Genomic DNA, 17,159 nt, shown 5'->3' on the forward strand with positions numbered 1-17,159 from the left:
TGCAACTGTTTCTGATTGCAAATAAGATGCAGTATTTTAATTAGCTCGGAAGACATTGTTGCAAGACAAACATTTTAACTACCTAGCGGATAATAACAGACATGTGTGTGTGAGACAATGTGCAGCTCCTCTCTCTCTCTCTCTTTCTCTCTCTCTCTCTTTCTCTCTCTCTTTCTCTCATTCTAAAAAATTAATATCGTAAGACCTTCATTGATATAAAGTTAGCACTTTTAAAACAAATGATATAAATTGCAATATAATTCTAATTGCGAGAGTATGAGAATGCAATTACAATAGTGAAATACGACAATGATAGTTAAATATCTCGAAACGTATCATACACACAAATATTCGATCTCGGAGAGAGTTACGCGCTCGTAAAGCTTCCGCGATGCTTTTGTGTCGTGGTAGCTCGATCGATTGAGCACACGCGGCATCATCAAATATCGACGCACGACGACCGCTCGCTCGTCGGTAGCAAAATTCCGAAGCCGAAAATCCTTGCAGGTGGCAGGGGATGCTGGCCTGCCGGTCTCTGCTTGCCAGGATAACTTTCTCTGTCTCTTTCTCTCTTTCTCTCTCTCTCTCTCTCTCTCTCTGTCTCTCTCTCTCTCTCTCTTTCTTTCTCTTTCTCTCTCTGTCGGCCGCTATCGATCTTCCCAGAGCGGCGGGAGCGCGCGCGAGAGAGAGAGAAGATGCGGCTCCTCTCGATGTCCCTGCCGCACGTGCGCGTACACATGCACACCTATCGCCTACACTACCAGCTGGAAGATAAGCGTTCGTGAGGTTGCGCACATCGAACGCGGCTGCTTTACAACGAAGACGATAAGTTCGTGAGCCTCACGCATACTCTCGTACGTGCAAAGAACTATCTAATTCAAGTAATACCCACACTACAAAAACGATAAGAGTCCGTGAGGACTCACGTGTGTCCGGGAACAGATATACGAATGTACGTCCGATGCGGAGATAGCGAGCCAAGATACACACGAACGCGATGACGATGCGCGTTCGCGCGAGACGCACGGAGCGGAGCGGAGAAGCCGTAGGAGGCTTGGACGCGTAACCAGCTCCGCGCTGCTCTCCTCCGACACCCGCCTGATTCGACGAGAGAGAAGGACAGAGACTTCAGTAAGCTCGGAGCTTTTGACTGGTTCGTAGATGCTCGCTGTGTCGCGTCGTCGTAGTGTCCGTCGTCCCGCGTCCCGGCGCAAAACGCAGCACACGCGATTTGGTCTCAGTGACAGACGATATTAATAATGCGGCAGTGATATCCCGACTTGGAAAGTTTTCTTTGAACTGTCAATTGTGAGATTAGAATGAATTTGTTTCCGAAATAGTGTGAAAATCAAGAAATGTCACGAACAAGCGGAAGCTGCAACGATTGTCAGAGGTGATCCTGAAGAATGACGTTGACAGAATGGGATGATCTGTCGGGGGGTGGTGTTTCGGTGGTGAATGACAACCTGCCGAACGAAATGAAGATTCTATCGGAAATGACTTTGAAATAAACGCGGAGAATTACTGTCTCTTCTCGTGATACTATCGGAAATGAGATAGACGGAGAAACTTTGCCTATTCTCGCAATCTAGAAAGAGGACAATGTGCCGGTCGATGCAGTTTCGAGCTAGTGATCGCACGTTGTCATCGGGCTGCGCGTCGATCTTGTCTGGCGCGCAAGATCGGAGCGAGATCCTCGATAAATAACTCGGGCGGGAAGGTGCGAGAGGGACGGGCTTTCTTCTCTTCCGAGGCCGACAACGTGGAGATGATCGAAGCCTCGTGCAAAGAAGACGATGATCTTGCTCCCGGAAGCGCGAAAGCGCTTATTTAGAGCTCACGTTGATCACGTGTGGTCTTGAGCGATCCTGTTCGGAGACCCGGAAGAGCGAAAGCGACTCCGACGAGTTCTGTGTTAATTAACACAATAAGTCGACGAAATAAATGAGAAGGTAATTATGAAAGATTAAAAAAAAAAAAAAACTGCGAAGATCGAAGATCACTTGCGATAATTAGTCAAACGTCGACGCAAAGTTCTTGAATTCGAGCACGTCAGATTTGCGAAAACAAATGAGTGTTAAGAGCAATCAAAGTCCGAATTTGATGGAAACTTTGAAGAAATAGATACATCGAATGACGATGAACTTAAACGTGAACAAAATAAACGCGAGTTATGATCGTGTGACGAAGATTTTGGCATCAAGTTCGAATTTTGCATGACGGATAACAATCGCGTTTTTATTTGGCAAGCGCCCAGTTTCTATCGGTCGATCATGATTGAACGCATTTGGAATTCGAATTAAAGAGTTCGGAAAAAAACATTTGACACTGAAAGAAAAATATGTTTACCGGGCAAAAGATTGTGATAAAAATGCTAAGTATACATGGTTAGGGTACAGTGTTACGATCGAGTTACTTCCGATGACGTTCACTTAAAAAAAAATACGACAGGATGTTAAAAACAAAATACATCGCGACCCGTTGAAATGATCCGTCTATCGGATATGATAATTGTCAACGAAAGACTCGATTGTATGCGACGAGCTTTCACGTGTGACAGGAACGCGTGAATGACATTTCGCAGGAGTAATGGCTATTTCGGGTCGGACACGCGGATGTGCTACATTTATAAGACAATCATCGCAAACAATTTATTGCAGGTAAGCGACGCTGGTTATATGTGTCGATTGAATAAATTAAACAACTCCGAGAGTAAACAATTAAACTTTGCGTAAACTTCGCATATACTTAAATTAATTTTCAAAATTTTTCCGTGTCGATAAAAAAAGTTGAGAATCGCAATTAAAAAACGTAACATTATTTACGCAACATTATTTAAAATGTTCATGGAACATTGAAAAAACTTATACTTTGAGTTTGTGTATAACAATAATAATATAATAATCTATCTATATTATATAAATATTTTTGTATATTCAAACGTATCAACGTCGCCAAAATATTTATCGCATTTGTACCCACGTCTTACCTTATCCGCGTCAATTTCAATTTTTAGTAAATAAAATATCGGATTTATAGAGCGGGATACGTGCGCGGAAAGGATAATCATCGACAGGAAACGTATTAACAAGGGACTTAATGTGAGGCGGTTATTCTCGTTGAGAACTGCAGACGACGGCAACGGCTTCTTCATGAATATTGAATCGCGTAATTACATAATTCAGTGATTAGACGTAGATTTCCCCGGTGGGTCGTTGCCTTCGATCTCTCCCCCTCCCACCCCCTTCCTCCCGTAGGAGAATTGAAAGAGCACGAAAATGCGCAACAGAAAAGATTAACGGAGGAAAAAACACAAGGATCCCGTCCGCATACGGATTTGCATAATTTATATATATCAATACAATATGAAATTCATGAAAAATCGATCTTTCGTCAATGATATCGTTACCAAACAGAGAATCGTAAAATATTTATTTTCTAACATTCGTACATCAGGAATTATTTGTGTCACAACTTCGAATGTTGTAGCAATAAAACTTCTCATGTAAAACAAATGTCTCTTGTGGACACGTGTAATAATATAACAAAAACTCGTCACTTCTTAAAATTTCATTTCTAAAACGTACAAATTTGCGAAGACATGAAGACGGTGCAAATTTTTCCAGATTCAAATTTCCGATAGTCACAAAAATGCATGAAAACATCGGAAAACGAGTGACCAACGAGATATAAAAAAAACAAAAAAAAACAATTTCATCTCTACCGTACAATTCTCATCGCAGACACAACTGAACATTCCTATTGCGCTCAATGCACGTTACATTAAGCTTAAGGTGATGGAAGCAGAAGACGAAGTGGATGATGAGTTGTCGGAGGCCGCCGACACAGAAGTAATTAAATAATTTGCACTAATGCTCTCTGTTTTTCTTTCTTTTGTTGTACAGTCATTTTTCGATATGCTTGAACATATGAAAAAAAAAAAAAAAAAAAAACATTTCCTTAAAACTCGAATATTGACAACTGCAATATTTTTCGAAGGCAAATCACAACAATAACCTAGAGAATTTCGAAACAATGAAGATATCCCCAAAACCGGTGTCCGAGAGGACATCGGAAAAGGACAACTGTCCTTTAGTTTGCACGTCCAATCCCGAACAGTCGAAAATTAACGATTCTCACGACGACAATCCCGAAAAGCTGAAAACGTCCGCGCGAACAGAATCAAAAATACCCTTAAGTACAAGTACAAAGACTGACACGAAAGAGGGTGAAATCGCCAGGTTGTGCAAGAGCAAGAGGATTAGTTGTCAGGACACCATACACGAGTATGACGAGGAGGACAATCTCACCATGGATAGGGTTGGAAGGTAATTTATATTCGGCGATCGTAAAAAAAAAAAAAAGTGAAATAACGGCAACTAACATTGCCTGTTTTCGTTCGACGAAAGGTATTTGGAAGCGCATCCTGCTTTAGTGGAAACTTGGCTGCAAGAGAAAGCAAGCCTCGAGCTTCGGCAACGACTGCAGAACACGTGTATGCTGCAAACAATAACACCGAGCGCGCCAAGCGTGCAGCAAGAAGAAACTCTCCTCAATCGAGGAGGCAAACGCAACAGCGTGACGTCCGATCTCTTCCAGACTTGGCTGGCTTCGAGCTCGCCTGTGAAGCGCAGCAAGAGCCCCAATAGGTAACTACAGAGTGAGATAATATCGTTTTACACTTTCATAACTTTCAAATGCTCTCACACACTTGATGAGATCTGATAAAAACATTGATACAAATTAAATTCTGTTTGTCTTGATACATAAAAATATTTTTCAAGTTTACCGAAGAGTTGTTTAGCGGTTGAACACAAAAATATCAAACATTTCAGGACTCATACCTCGCTAATGGGTCGACGCGAAGAACTAGGCAGATTGGACGAGAGCGATCTATTTATGGAACTGATACGGGATGTGGCAAACGAGCTAGATATCAATGTCCTTTGTCATAAGATTCTCGTAAACGTTGGCCTACTCACTCATGCCGATCGCGGCAGCTTGTTCCTGGCCAAAGGGCCTCTCGAGGATCGGTATCTGGTGGCAAAGCTGTTCGATGTCACGCAAGACACCGAACTCGAGGAAGCCATGCAACGGGCCAAGAACGAGGAAATCAAAATACCATTTGGCGTCGGTATCGCCGGTTATGTAGCACAGACTAAGGAGATTATCAACATCAAAGATGCTTACAAGGTTTCGGCTTTGTCATCGAATGATCGATATATCGATTATTGTTAAAATCAAAATTCGATGAATGTGGTTACAGGCCTCATTTGCAGAGATGCCAGTTTGCGGACACTAGCAACATGCAGCAGCAAGTGGAGGGGACGCGCACACAAGCGAGCAGCCACTCGCCGAGGCGCTGAGCGCACACGTACACGGCTGTTCACCTGTGTGCGTTTTGTCTGTGTATCCCCTCTACTTGCTGAGCATGTTGCTAGCGTCCGCAAACTGGCATCTCTGCTCATTTGTTGGCTTATAATCACATTCATTCGAATTTTAATTATGAATTCTCCGAAGCTACATTACCACCACAATTTGATCAATTAAAAACCAAAAATTTACTATTAGAACATGATTTAATGATAGAGTTAGGGCTCGGTTTCCTCTGTTCGCTATCCTTGTTTTGATGACGTCAGAGGTGAGAAATATATCAGGAAACTTTCATTGTCAACTAGCAACTTTAATTTTTAGTTTTCTCATAAAAAGTTGATATTATACTTGACGGAGGGATATGCGAGATATGCGAACAATTCACTTGTGTGTAGTGAAAATACAGTGTAAAAATCGAGAAATTAAATGTGAAATCTCAGCTGTTTTCTAACTTTTGTAGTGAAACAGCTGAAAAACAGCGTTTCTACTTAGCGAATTATTTTATACTTTTGCACGTGATATATCAGACTGAAGTCAGAGTTATTGCATATTTGTACAAGTTTCAAGATTACAAAAAATATTATTTAATTTTGAAAACTAAAAAAAGAAACACTTTCTGCGATATTTCTAACTCTTCTAACGTCATCAAAACAAGAATGAGGGAGCCGAGTCTTAACTCCCACTGTGACTAATCGGATTCATAGATGTAATTAATCGGCATCGGGTTTGTACGTTGCCGAAATTAAGATAAGCATCTCTGTTGCGCCTATCCAGGATCCGAGATTCAACAGTGCGATCGACATGCGAACGGGATATAAGACGACGCTGATCTTGTCAATGCCTATATGCAATTACGAAGGTGACGTTATCGGAGTCGCTCAAATTATCAATAAAACGAACGGTAGCAACGAGTTTACTGACAGAGACGTCGAGGTGTTTCAAAGGTAAAAATCAAAAAAAGATAAATGTAACTTCGAAAATTAAGTAGGTTCGCGTATACGCGAGATAACAAAAAATGAACATAAAGTATCGCATGTTAAAGAAGCAAAACACATAGTATTGCACTCGATTGATTGCGTAACGATGTAAGGCCGATGTAAGGTTACAAGAGCACGTAATTGCCGCGCAATTATAATCGGCGCCACGCGCGATCGATACGTTTATTAATACAATCTAGCGTCTAATTTTATCTTACCACCCATCGATTGTCGCAGATACCTCACGTTCTGCGGTATCGGCATACAGAACGCCCAACTGTTCGAGCTGTCCGTGCAGGAGTATCGGCGCAATCAAATACTCCTGAATCTGGCACGGAATATATTCGAGGAGCAGAACAATCTCGAGTGCCTCGTCACGAAGATCATGACCGAGGCAAAGGAGCTGCTCAAGTGTGAAAGATGTGCTGTTTATCTGCTAGATTTGGACTGCGGAGAGGCAGTAAGTGCGCTATTTGCGAGGCATCGATTTGACCTTTGAACTATATCGATATATTGTTAAATTGTAAAAGCATTTTCTTCGACTTTACAATTTTATATCTCAATATATAATGTTGTTAATAATATTGAATAAAAAAAAAAAAAAAAAAAAACAAATTGTGCGATGATTAAAAACACAATAAGAGATGCTAAGTTTCGTTGCAGGGTCATCTCGAGAAAATCGTTGAGCGTCCGGGGAAATCGGTACAAGAGAGCAGAAAGCCGTTATCGAGAAGAGAGGTGAGTGGCACCGCCACGTGTTACTCGAATTTGTAAGTCTGATGATTTTTTCTCTTTCCTGGCGGCTCAGAGCAACAACATCGACATGGAGGACATTTTCCAACAACATGTGAGTGATAAACAAATTCTTGCGAATTTGAATAAAAGCCTCTAAATATAAAAGTTTGTTTTTTTTCAGTATCTTTCGAGAGATCTTCATTCTTTGAGATTTTACTCTTCTCAAAGCATCAGACATGAAGAAATATTAAGCGTTTCGTTAAACATACGATTTGTCGGAAACTTACGAGCTCGCGAATATATACAACTCGTATAATCAAGTTTTTCATCTTTTTCAGGCATCTATTGAGGGCAATAAGTTCACCATGGTCTTCGAAATGGATAACGAAACGCAAGAGGCGCGTATCTACCGACCGAGTAACGCCGACCTGTCCAGTTCGTTGGGACAGATCGCGAGGTACGTTGCCGCGACAGGACAAATTCTTAACATCGGTGATGTCACCACATGGTTGAAGAAAGACGTGATGGAAAGCGGCCAGGAACTCATCAAAAGTATTCTGTGCATGCCAATTGTGAACGGACAGAGGATTGTCATCGGAGTTGCTCAATTGATCAATAAGGTCTGAATTGATCATTTTCTTTTTACTATTTTTTTTAACTGATTTTTAATAATTCGAGTAATTTGTTAACAACTTGCATGTAATTCTATAAATAATTACGTTACGATAATTTGTTATGTTAATCGCTTGCGCGTATCGTGCGCGACTTTTACGCTGCAAAAGTTAAACACACGTGTGTTTAAATAAAATATAGAGAAACATAGCAAAAAGAATTTTTTGCAGGACAACGGCGCGTCCTTCACCGACTCGGATGTGTCGATTTTCGAAGCGTTTGCCATTTTCTGCGGTCTCGGAATTCACAACACGCAAATGTACGAGTCCGCGTGCAAGCTGATGGCGAAACAGAAAGTCGCCCTCGAGTGTCTAAGCTATCACGCGACCGCCAACAACGAGGACGCTCTCCGGCTTGTCTCCGACATTATTCCGTCTGCGGAAACATACAATCTCTACAGCTTCACGTTCATCGACTTTGATCTCACCGACGACGATACGTGTCGCGCTACTATTCGGATGTTCAAGCAATGCGATCTGATACAAAAGTTCCATATACCGTACGACGTTTTGTGTAGGTGGATCCTCAGCGTAAAGAAAAATTATAGGTATGTATTATCCATCGTTTTTGCACTAAATGTTTTGCACATTCGAAGCATTGGACTTGCAGAGATTTGAACTTGATAAATTAATTTTAACAGGCCGGTGAAATATCACAACTGGCGGCACGCGCTAAATGTCGCGCAAACAATGTTCGCAATGTTGAAGACCGGCAAGATGGAACAATTCATGACCGATTTGGAAATTCTCGGACTCCTGGTGGCCTGTCTGTGCCACGATCTGGATCATCGCGGTACCAACAATGCGTTCCAGACGAAAACCGAGTCCCCGCTGGCGATTTTATATTCGACCAGCACAATGGAACATCATCATTTCGATCAGTGCGTCATGATTCTCAATTCCGATAGTAACAACATCTTTCAAAACCTGTCGATGGAGGACTACAGACGGGTGATGAAAGTAGTAGAGAGCGCTATCTTGTCAACCGACCTAGCGATGTACTTCAAGAAAAGAAATCGTTTTATGGAGGTGATTGACGAGGGCGAATTCGACTGGCAGAGCGAAGAAAAAAAAGAATGTAAGAGTCACTATTACTTCTGGCTACTATCACAACAATCGATATATCTGTCTTTCAGATTCTTAAATGTGTGTAGATATTTTGAACGATTAATCAATCTTCCTTTCTTTCTTTGCAGTATTATGCGGTATGATGATGACCGCGTGCGATGTGAGCGCAATAGCAAAACCTTGGGATGTGCAACATCGCGTGGCAAAGCTGGTTGCTGACGAGTTCTTTGATCAAGGTGACCTGGAACGTCTTCAGCTGAACCAGCAGCCGGTGGCGATGATGGATCGCGAGCGGCGAGATGAGTTGCCGCAAATGCAAGTCGGTTTTATCGACGTTATTTGCTTGCCACTCTACAAAGTCCTATCGGAAACGTTCCCGTGGATACTACCGCTCTATGAAGGCACTATCGAAAATCGAAAGCACTGGCAGGATTTAGCGGAGAAGGTCGAGATGGGACTGACGTGGATCGATCACGATACAATCGAGGAACCGGTAGAAGAGTTTATCTCTTACGAGCCTAAGGACATCGAGTTTACAGTAACGACCTTGAACTGTGTTCATGCCGACAAAAAGGAACAGGTGACTGACAAGTCAACGCTCGGCAGATTCGCTTCGTTGAGAAAAGGCGGACGTACATTGAGCAAGGGAGTTCGACATCGTATCAGCAGGTCGCTCTATGCTAGGAGCAGCTCGGAAGACGGCGGCAGACCGAAGGCCTTGTTGCCGGAGAGAAAAAACCGGAACAAACTGTGTTTGCTCATTTGACGGCTAACTTCGACGACGCTCGAGAGCATCCCTGAGTGACACTTAATAAGTGATGATATTGAGAGATAAATATTTTTGCAACACATCGCAACTTCTAATTGTCGAAGGTGGAATCTTTAACGTGCGAGTTGCTTAGACGATGATCGATTAGATTGGTGAACAGCGTGGCTGTTACACAGAAGACAAGATTTAAAATGAACCTAGAGAAGTTGGTCCCAATTTGAGGGAATTAAGAGTTAGAGAGAATCATGATAAAAAGAGAGAAAGATCGTTTCCTGCTTTGATATGTAAAGAATTCATGTTTTCGAAGAATATCACTAAGATACTGAATAAATTGCACGAAAAAAACTTTTAAAGCTGCTGTTTTCTCTCTCAGAGTGATCAAATACTCGTAGGAAATGAATCCTTTTTGAAAATTTTCAAGAGAGAGAAAATTATTTCGACTTACAAAAATGATTAAATTTTGCAATCTAAAAAAATTGATTTAGAATCGACAAACGTAGATTTTGTGCAAATGAAAAATTCGCTATTTGTAAAATTCGTGTACTTGAACAAAATTGAAAAAATTAACAATATTGGCAAAAAACGCAACAAACGTTTAGACCAGAATGATTGCAATACAAACCGAAAAGAAACTATATTGAGCAAAAACCCATCTACAATAAAAAACCAACAAATTAATAAAATAGTAAATATAACATTTTAGTTTTGCTCATTTCACAGTATTTTATAAAAAAATGAAGAGATTATAAAAATCTCTACATTATCTGATCAAATTGGTTAAACAATAAACTAAAATCAAAGATTTTAACATTTTATCATAAAAAAAAATGTTGCACCAGAAATATAAAAAAACAAAACAAAATTGAAACAAAACTATACAACATTTTCTCTAAAAACATTCCTAAAGAAAATAGTTGGATATCTTATCAATTTCACTATGGTTGATATTATACCACTGCAAGATATAGAAAAACGACAAATCAAAATACCGGAGTAATAACGTTAACGATAAATTTTCATGATTATAAAATAATAAATCACATACGCGAGAAAGAAAAACAGAAAGAAATTAAGAAAAAAGAAAATAAATCTCTACAGTGATCTCATGAAGAATCTCACGTACGAGTTTGAAAAGACTGTTCCAAGACGGTAGGTTTTAAGGCGATAATACGTAGGCACGATATTATGTAAACTTATGTACATTTAGTTGATGGCTAGGTAGCTAGAGAAACTCGACCGTCGGTCGTTGTCACTTTACAACGACATTGCTCATAATTGCAATTTCGTAGAGCGCAAAAGAGTGTGTGTGTATGCATGTAAACACGTCAAGTGTTGTCAGACGATGAATTCAATTTTGACAATCTTTTTGTATTACATCTTGATGATGTTCTAGGCTATACTTCGCGCGACAAACAAAGATATCGCTTATAGATTGGAAATGTGTGAGAATGGACTCGCAAACACGCTTCCACGTGATTTCGTTGTTTTATCAGTTCGAAACTTTTCACACAAATCGATATCCATAGTAACAAAGAAACGAATAATTAGAAAATAATTATTTTTGAGTAATTATTATATTTCAAATTTTAACAAATTAGAAAATTGCACTTTTAGTTTTTAAAGAATTTTGACATTTTAAATTTTGTACAAGAATAAGTAATATTTATAATTTTTCGTGCATAAAAAATGCATGAACTGCGTTTAAAAACGTACGTAATTCGTGACGCAAGCGTGATCGCGAGTCCGTCAATTATTTCCAGTTTTCAAGTTTTGTACGTTGATAAAAGATTGATAAACATGAATTACGTTAGCATTACGTGCTTGCCTCTTTGGTTGTGCGCTTTTCCGTTATTCTGTTATTACGTCCCGAGTGGACGATTGTGCGATCTCTCGTGGCAATTAGCGCGCAATAATTGAATTTCCTTTGCAATTGACGTAATATTGCGTCGATTAAGTCGCGTCAGATATATTGCGAAAACCGGCGATACATTATTTTCTACAGAATTTCTCAAGCACGCGTCATTTTCTTGGAAAATAGGATGTGAATATACGAGAGTGAAATGATTTCTAGTCTTTTGATATAGGTGCAAATCAATTATTCCTATATCAAAACTTATTGCACATGATTAAATAAAATCTGAATGTGCTCAAATAGTGAAGTTAAACGTTTTTATGTCAAATTATTTAAAAAAAAAAAACCCTTCTAAAAAAGATCGCTTCTTTTATATGAGCATTGCTTTAAACAACATATTAACACACGATAACTTTGTTTATCGAAAAATGTTGAACATAAAATAATAAACACCTTACACACGTACCTTAGATCCTTAATCCTCGATTCCTTGTGACACGAGCCAAAGAAAGAGCAGGAAAGGATTTCTTGTATAATAAGAAGGAAGTTTGAAAGGAAGATTCTCAGATGGCAGTAGATCGAGGACGAACACCATCTGGTAGGTGAATGAAAGGTGTTGTTCTGGGCAAATTCTAAATATGTGAAACAAAAAAACCTGTCAAAAGCCAGTATTCTTTATATCAGATTCTTATACATATATTTGAGATAGTCTCATGTGTGTGTACATACGCTAACTCTTATGTATATTTACAGTACCCTCCATAAATTCGGAAACACCCTATGTTTTATAGGCAAACAATCGCATAACAGCAATTTGTGCATGTTTTCGGTTTGAATACATTGTAAGACGTCCAAATGATAATAAACATTTTTATCTAGCACACTTCTAAGCTTATATGTGCCAAAAATATATCAGACAATCATTTTGTGACATCGTGTTTGCGTTGTAAATACATCTCAGAGAAACAGTACATCGTTTGAAGGTGTTCAATTATGGTTTTTGTAAAAGTGATAAACTATTTGAGTCCCAGGTTGATTTCAGATTCCGTAAAAATTGTGAAAGCTACTAGTATTGAAAATAAATGAAACCCAAACCAAGTAACAATAAACTAGCGCGCGAAATTCACCTCTAAGTCTTTTGATGCCACGAAATGATTGTCCGATATATTTTCATATATACAACTTATAAGTGTTATAGATAAAAATGTTTATTATCATTTCAGACGTCTTATGTATCTAAACCAAAAACATGCACAGATCGCTGTCATGCGATTGTTTGCCTTGTAAAACGTAAGATGGTTTTTCCAAACTTATGGAGGATACTGTACGTATATTTACGCATTTACGCACGTACACGCACACACAAAACAATTTTTTTTACAAGAATGTTCTTTTTCCAAAACCATTTGTATTTTTACTTCTTTTTCTTTTTGTACTATATATTTTTGTAAGATAAAATTAGTCAACAAAATTAGAAAATGGATTTTTGAAAAAAAGTATACATTCATGCTATTTTTTTGTTTTTTATTATTAAAACATTTAGAAATAACACTCAAACGATAATATCGTTTACAGTTGCGGATCATTAATCCAATATTGGTCCTACTAAATTAAATTAAATGTGACAAACGGATTTTTGTTTCAATTGTTATATTTTATGCTAAATTGACGATTAATCCGCTATGTACATTATATGCAAACATACGCGTTTCGCATGCAATCAAAGCTCTATGTACGTAATATTGCGACGTCTTAAATGAATTGGGCAACAAAAATCTTTGAATTTCCCGGGAGACTTCCTTTTAATTGTTTCTCGTTACCGGAATGAAATTCTTTTGTCCAATTCTGGAAATCAAAATGTCTTCCAGTCTCTAGAGATTTATCTTCGATCTTTCGTACGAAGTTTCCTTGATGCATTAATGTATATATGCCAGGAAATCGTACCCCGAGGCAGTGACGTAGTTATTTGGCAAGATTGTTTGTTTAAGTAATACGTCGCATTACAACGTCAAATAGACTCTGCATACATTGTGACCAAGAACAAAATAGATTGTCGCCATTGTATGCGATGCCGCGAGTAAATGAGATAAATAAAAAAATGTGGCCAATAAAACTTTGCTGAATTTAGATTTCGATGTCACTGACTGAAATCAATCAATCGAACTGAATCAGTCTTTATCGTTTAGTTTTATGTTTTTTTTGGTAAGTAAATAAAAAATTAAATACAACAAAATAAACACTACGTAAAACATCAAAATTAATTAGCGATTTGATTCTTTCATTTTAATATGAATTGTTTTATTTGCGGCTGCAAACTTAATCTTTTTTCTAATTTATAAAAATAATAAAATCTTTCATAATTTTAGTATTAAGACTTTTTCTTGCAATTAAAGCAAGAATGCCATTAAAATATTTTCTGATAGTTTTGAAATATTCTTGTATAAAAACATATTTGCAATTTGTCTGGTAAATTATAATAATATTGCACCAGAATTACATAGCAGAAATGAATAAGTGCTCGTTTGATGTCCAGTTTAGCCAATGCGACACCAATCTATCTGCGCAAAACAAATGCCGCATTTCTTCCTGCGAACATTTATTGCGTATTAGTATATTTCAGGCTTGCAAATTATATAAAAAAAGTAAAAAATAGCATGGAGTATTTTGTTGTATCGCATGAGATCACATATTTTACAAACTAATTAACGGAAATAAAAACTTTAACATGGGAAAAATTCACTACTAGAGAGAGATTTGACTAAAATGATACAAAATGTTTGTACATTGTTTTGCATCGCAAAATGCATAGTAAATAATTTCTGGCATATTCTTGATCACAATGCCGAAAAATTGTACGTAATTTGCTTTTTTGTATCACTCTTTTATATAAATTTCTTTAGCCAATCCATGAGTTTCTTTATAGCACAACGAATGTTTGTAACAGCAATTTCGATAATTTCTACTTTTTTTTTGTAATCAAGACATATGTCCGCGCGATAAATAAAATATTGCACTTGGTGTGCATACGTATTCGAAAAGATTCGTGCTTTATACACGAGGATACACATAATGGAAGATACTTTATCACGGAAGATAAAAAAAAAAATCTCAGATTTACTTTTTACATAGAAAATGAAACTTCTTAAAATTGAAACTTTTACTTCAATTTTCTAATGAAATTTACATGTGTCAAGAAGACCAATTTAAAATTCCATTTTTTTCAGATATAAATAATTCACGCAGGCATTTCATCCACATCTCGTTAATTAAATGCAAATGGCATGATAAAGTCATAATTAAACGGTAAAAAAATATGTAGATCCTGTTATACACATGGTGAATCACTTCGGCGGCTCACATAAAACTTGCGTCGTTTACACGTAAAAAATGCAAACGACGAAGTTATGTTTTTCCTCTGTATTTATATACTTTTTTTCATATCTTATGCTTTGCATACACACATGTAGAAAAGTACTAATTTAAGAAAAACTAATAGAGAAGTGCCACGTGGGGCTTCGTTACATATCCACGCGCTTCAATGTATACGCAAATCTCTCGAAAATATAGAAGTTACCATTTTAAAATCGAGACATCGTGAATGCTAGTAAATGCGGAACTCTCTTGCTACACAATTAGGCCAACCCTGTATAAGCTTGTTAATATAATTAGATTGATAGTTAAATCTACAATAGCATTTCCATGAATCAATTATGAATCACATTTTCGCAATGTGTCGCTATTTTCTTCCGGTTTTCGCACACGTACTACAGATCTGTCCGGTATATCAATCTACATTTTAACATTAAGAACTAAGTACGAGGCTCGACCGGACGGCAAGAGAGTTCCATCTCATTGCATTCGACAAGATACTAATCATGCAAGATATTTCTGTGCGGTCTATAAGATGACGTCATTGAATGAACAATTCCTCTTAAATTTTTGTGGATTTACCACACAACAGACTCAAACCAACCCTCTATGCCGACTGGCACTTGCAAGCGCGTACATATCCGCCATTTGGCAAAATAATGCTCACAGTGTTGCACGGGGGATCACATGAAGAACTCCCTGGATCGGCTAATATGCAGTCACGACGCAGGTCTATCCAGTACCGAGATCTCTATTAGCCTGAGCCCGCGAGTTGTTGGGTCTGTCAGCAGAAGACCGCGTGGCCTATACACTCGATCATTCTGTTCACTAACAAACTTTGCAACTTTGCGTAGACACTTCTCATAATGAGTCTCAGTGCATATACTTATTAAGTAACCCGTGAGACAATACAGACAGCTTTCACAATAGGTCGAACATGTGGCACGCTCTGCCTCCACAAAGTAGTTGTTTAACTGATTAATTGTATACTCGAATAACTGTCTGTCCAGCTAAAGGATATTATAAAATATATTTTTGATCATCCAACTTTTAAATAAATTTTATTAAAAATATATAACTTGTAAGAATAAAACTTGCTTATTTTAAACTATATAAAGATCAGAACTAATTAATGATTTTATTCCATTTTAATACTCACTCTACTTTCTAGTTCAGTTGGAAACCGTGTTTGAAACTTGACCATTGTACCTTCACTGTAGTCACGTTGTATAAAAACTTTTTGACAATTTTGAGGAGGCCCTCCACCTGCCTGCCCTCTTCCTGCAGACATATCTTCCAATGGTGTGAGAGCAGCATGATTACTCTAAAAGAATTGAATCTATCTTGCCATATTTTTCTTGTTATATTAAATATGGTTTATTAAATTTTCAAAGTAATTTCTCTCTCTTTTCTTTTTTTTAGAAACATTACAATATAAGTACATTTTTATATTAAAAAAATCAACACACCTGACAATAAATTAACCTAAATATACTGACATACTTTTTTCAATATAAATAACCTCTCTAAATTACACTGTGTGAGAAAGAATAAATCTTTTTTACCCAAGTTTAAAAACAAATTATAATTATACATCCATATTTTAGCTTCGAAGTTTTTTCCAAAACTTTATTTTTCCTGAGATTTTTCGTCTCAATCTAATTACACAAAACCGCGCCCAAAATCTCACCTCAAAAATTGCGAAGACTGAAAACCGCATTTTCGCCTTGTTTAATTTCAATTTGATTCTTTAAGAACCAAAACGAATGCCAAAAACATCTTCAAATACAAATTGTTACGATAAAAAAAGCGAAGTAAAAAACGGGTTTGAGAAATACTAGGAAATGCTCCGATTGAGAGAAAGAGAGAGACTAACAGAAAGCAAGTACAAAGAACTCACCAACGGCATTTTGAGCTTCGTTTTGTCGGTTGAGCTACTACTCTTAAAAAAAAGATAATCGAGCTCGATTTTTATCAAGCTCAAAGACAGCACTTAGTTTTCTGATTACAAATTGACAGCGGCTACGACTCACAACGACAATGATTACTCTTCCAGAAAAGTAAGGGATAGCTACTTACAACTTTCAGCTGCCATAAGTGATGCGCGCGCAGCAAGTGGCGTGATCATTTTTACGGCTTTTGCCGCCAGACTGCGTTGCGCGCTACGCGACAATAGAGTCCCTAGAACATAAAGGGTGCTTTCCAACTACGTACAGACGGCGTCATTGGTCGCGTTCAGCAGATACAACTGCAGAGAGAAACCTGAGAGCGGCCATCCTATAGTAATTTTTTACGACGGTTTCAGCCGCTGGTTTTAGCCGTATTTCCACAAAAGTGGAACTCAA

The 17,159-nt window shown here is 38.0% G+C and overlaps 3 protein-coding genes across 7 annotated transcripts in view; 1 reads left to right on the plus strand and 2 right to left on the minus strand.

The window, feature by feature from the left end:
- LOC109860236 (G protein-coupled receptor kinase 2) overlaps positions 1 to 12,551 on the minus strand; it is a 60,402-nt gene extending 47,851 nt beyond the window's left edge. The window contains exon 1 of the mRNA XM_020439189.1: positions 11,912 to 12,551. The gene's annotated coding sequence lies outside the window, so the exon portion shown is untranslated. The remainder of the gene's footprint in view (positions 1 to 11,911) is intronic.
- Positions 1,056 to 10,445, plus strand: LOC109860234 (cGMP-specific 3',5'-cyclic phosphodiesterase-like). 3 transcript variants are annotated; one of them, XM_020439179.1, is made up of 13 exons: positions 1,056 to 2,660; positions 3,627 to 3,851; positions 4,000 to 4,328; positions 4,410 to 4,649; positions 4,836 to 5,193; positions 6,148 to 6,317; positions 6,588 to 6,810; positions 7,014 to 7,088; positions 7,150 to 7,197; positions 7,424 to 7,705; positions 7,928 to 8,304; positions 8,398 to 8,834; positions 8,953 to 10,445. In XM_020439179.1, exons 2-13 carry the CDS (start codon positions 3,798 to 3,800, stop codon positions 9,588 to 9,590), a joined length of 3,231 nt encoding a protein of 1,076 aa, XP_020294768.1. In that variant the 5' UTR covers positions 1,056 to 2,660; positions 3,627 to 3,797; the 3' UTR covers positions 9,591 to 10,445. The 3 variants fall into 3 exon arrangements, with proteins under 3 accessions (XP_020294768.1, XP_020294771.1, XP_020294770.1); XM_020439182.1 differs by having other exon boundaries at positions 7,159 to 7,197; XM_020439181.1 differs by having other exon boundaries at positions 1,056 to 1,952.
- A 401-nt stretch (positions 12,552 to 12,952) lies between the features above and the next one.
- LOC109860240 (golgin subfamily A member 7) lies at positions 12,953 to 16,924 on the minus strand. 3 transcript variants are annotated; one of them, XM_020439199.1, is made up of 3 exons: positions 16,715 to 16,924; positions 15,974 to 16,138; positions 12,953 to 15,824 (listed from the first exon to the last, which is right to left on the minus strand). In XM_020439199.1, the coding sequence occupies exons 1-3, from the start codon at positions 16,721 to 16,723 to the stop codon at positions 15,534 to 15,536; spliced, it is 465 nt and encodes a 154-aa protein (XP_020294788.1). In that variant the 5' UTR covers positions 16,724 to 16,924; the 3' UTR covers positions 12,953 to 15,533. The 3 variants fall into 3 exon arrangements, with proteins under 3 accessions (XP_020294788.1, XP_020294789.1, XP_020294787.1); XM_020439200.1 differs by having other exon boundaries at positions 15,974 to 16,153; XM_020439198.1 differs by lacking the exon at positions 16,715 to 16,924 and adding an exon at positions 16,505 to 16,676.
- Between the last annotated feature and the right edge of the window lie 235 nt (positions 16,925 to 17,159).

The sequence above is a fragment of the Pseudomyrmex gracilis genome, unplaced genomic scaffold, assembly GCF_002006095.1.
Source record: "Pseudomyrmex gracilis isolate BER0280 unplaced genomic scaffold, ASM200609v1 scaffold_352, whole genome shotgun sequence".
Taxonomy (NCBI): domain Eukaryota; kingdom Metazoa; phylum Arthropoda; class Insecta; order Hymenoptera; family Formicidae; genus Pseudomyrmex; species Pseudomyrmex gracilis.

What these genes read in the sequence shown, in the direction of transcription:
- LOC109860234 (XM_020439179.1), top strand. Translation starts at nt 3,798, where the DNA reads ATGGAAGCAGAAGACGAAGTGGATGATGAGTTGTCGGAGGCCGCCGAC. An exon ending in CGCAGCAAGAGCCCCAATAG is followed by an intron (nt 4,650 to 4,835) that starts GTAACTACAGAG and finishes CAAACATTTCAG; the next exon opens with GACTCATACCTCGCTAATGG. An exon ending in AGCCGTTATCGAGAAGAGAG is followed by an intron (nt 7,089 to 7,149) that starts GTGAGTGGCACC and finishes TTCTCTTTCCTG; the next exon opens with GCGGCTCAGAGCAACAACAT.
- LOC109860240 (XM_020439198.1), bottom strand. Translation starts at nt 16,534, where the DNA reads ATGCGGTTTTCAGTCTTCGCAATTTTTGAG. An exon ending in CAGTCTTCGCAATTTTTGAG is followed by an intron (nt 16,139 to 16,504) that starts GTGAGATTTTGG and finishes CAATTCTTTTAG; the next exon opens with AGTAATCATGCTGCTCTCAC. An exon ending in CAACTGAACTAGAAAGTAGA is followed by an intron (nt 15,825 to 15,973) that starts GTGAGTATTAAA and finishes AATATCCTTTAG; the next exon opens with CTGGACAGACAGTTATTCGA.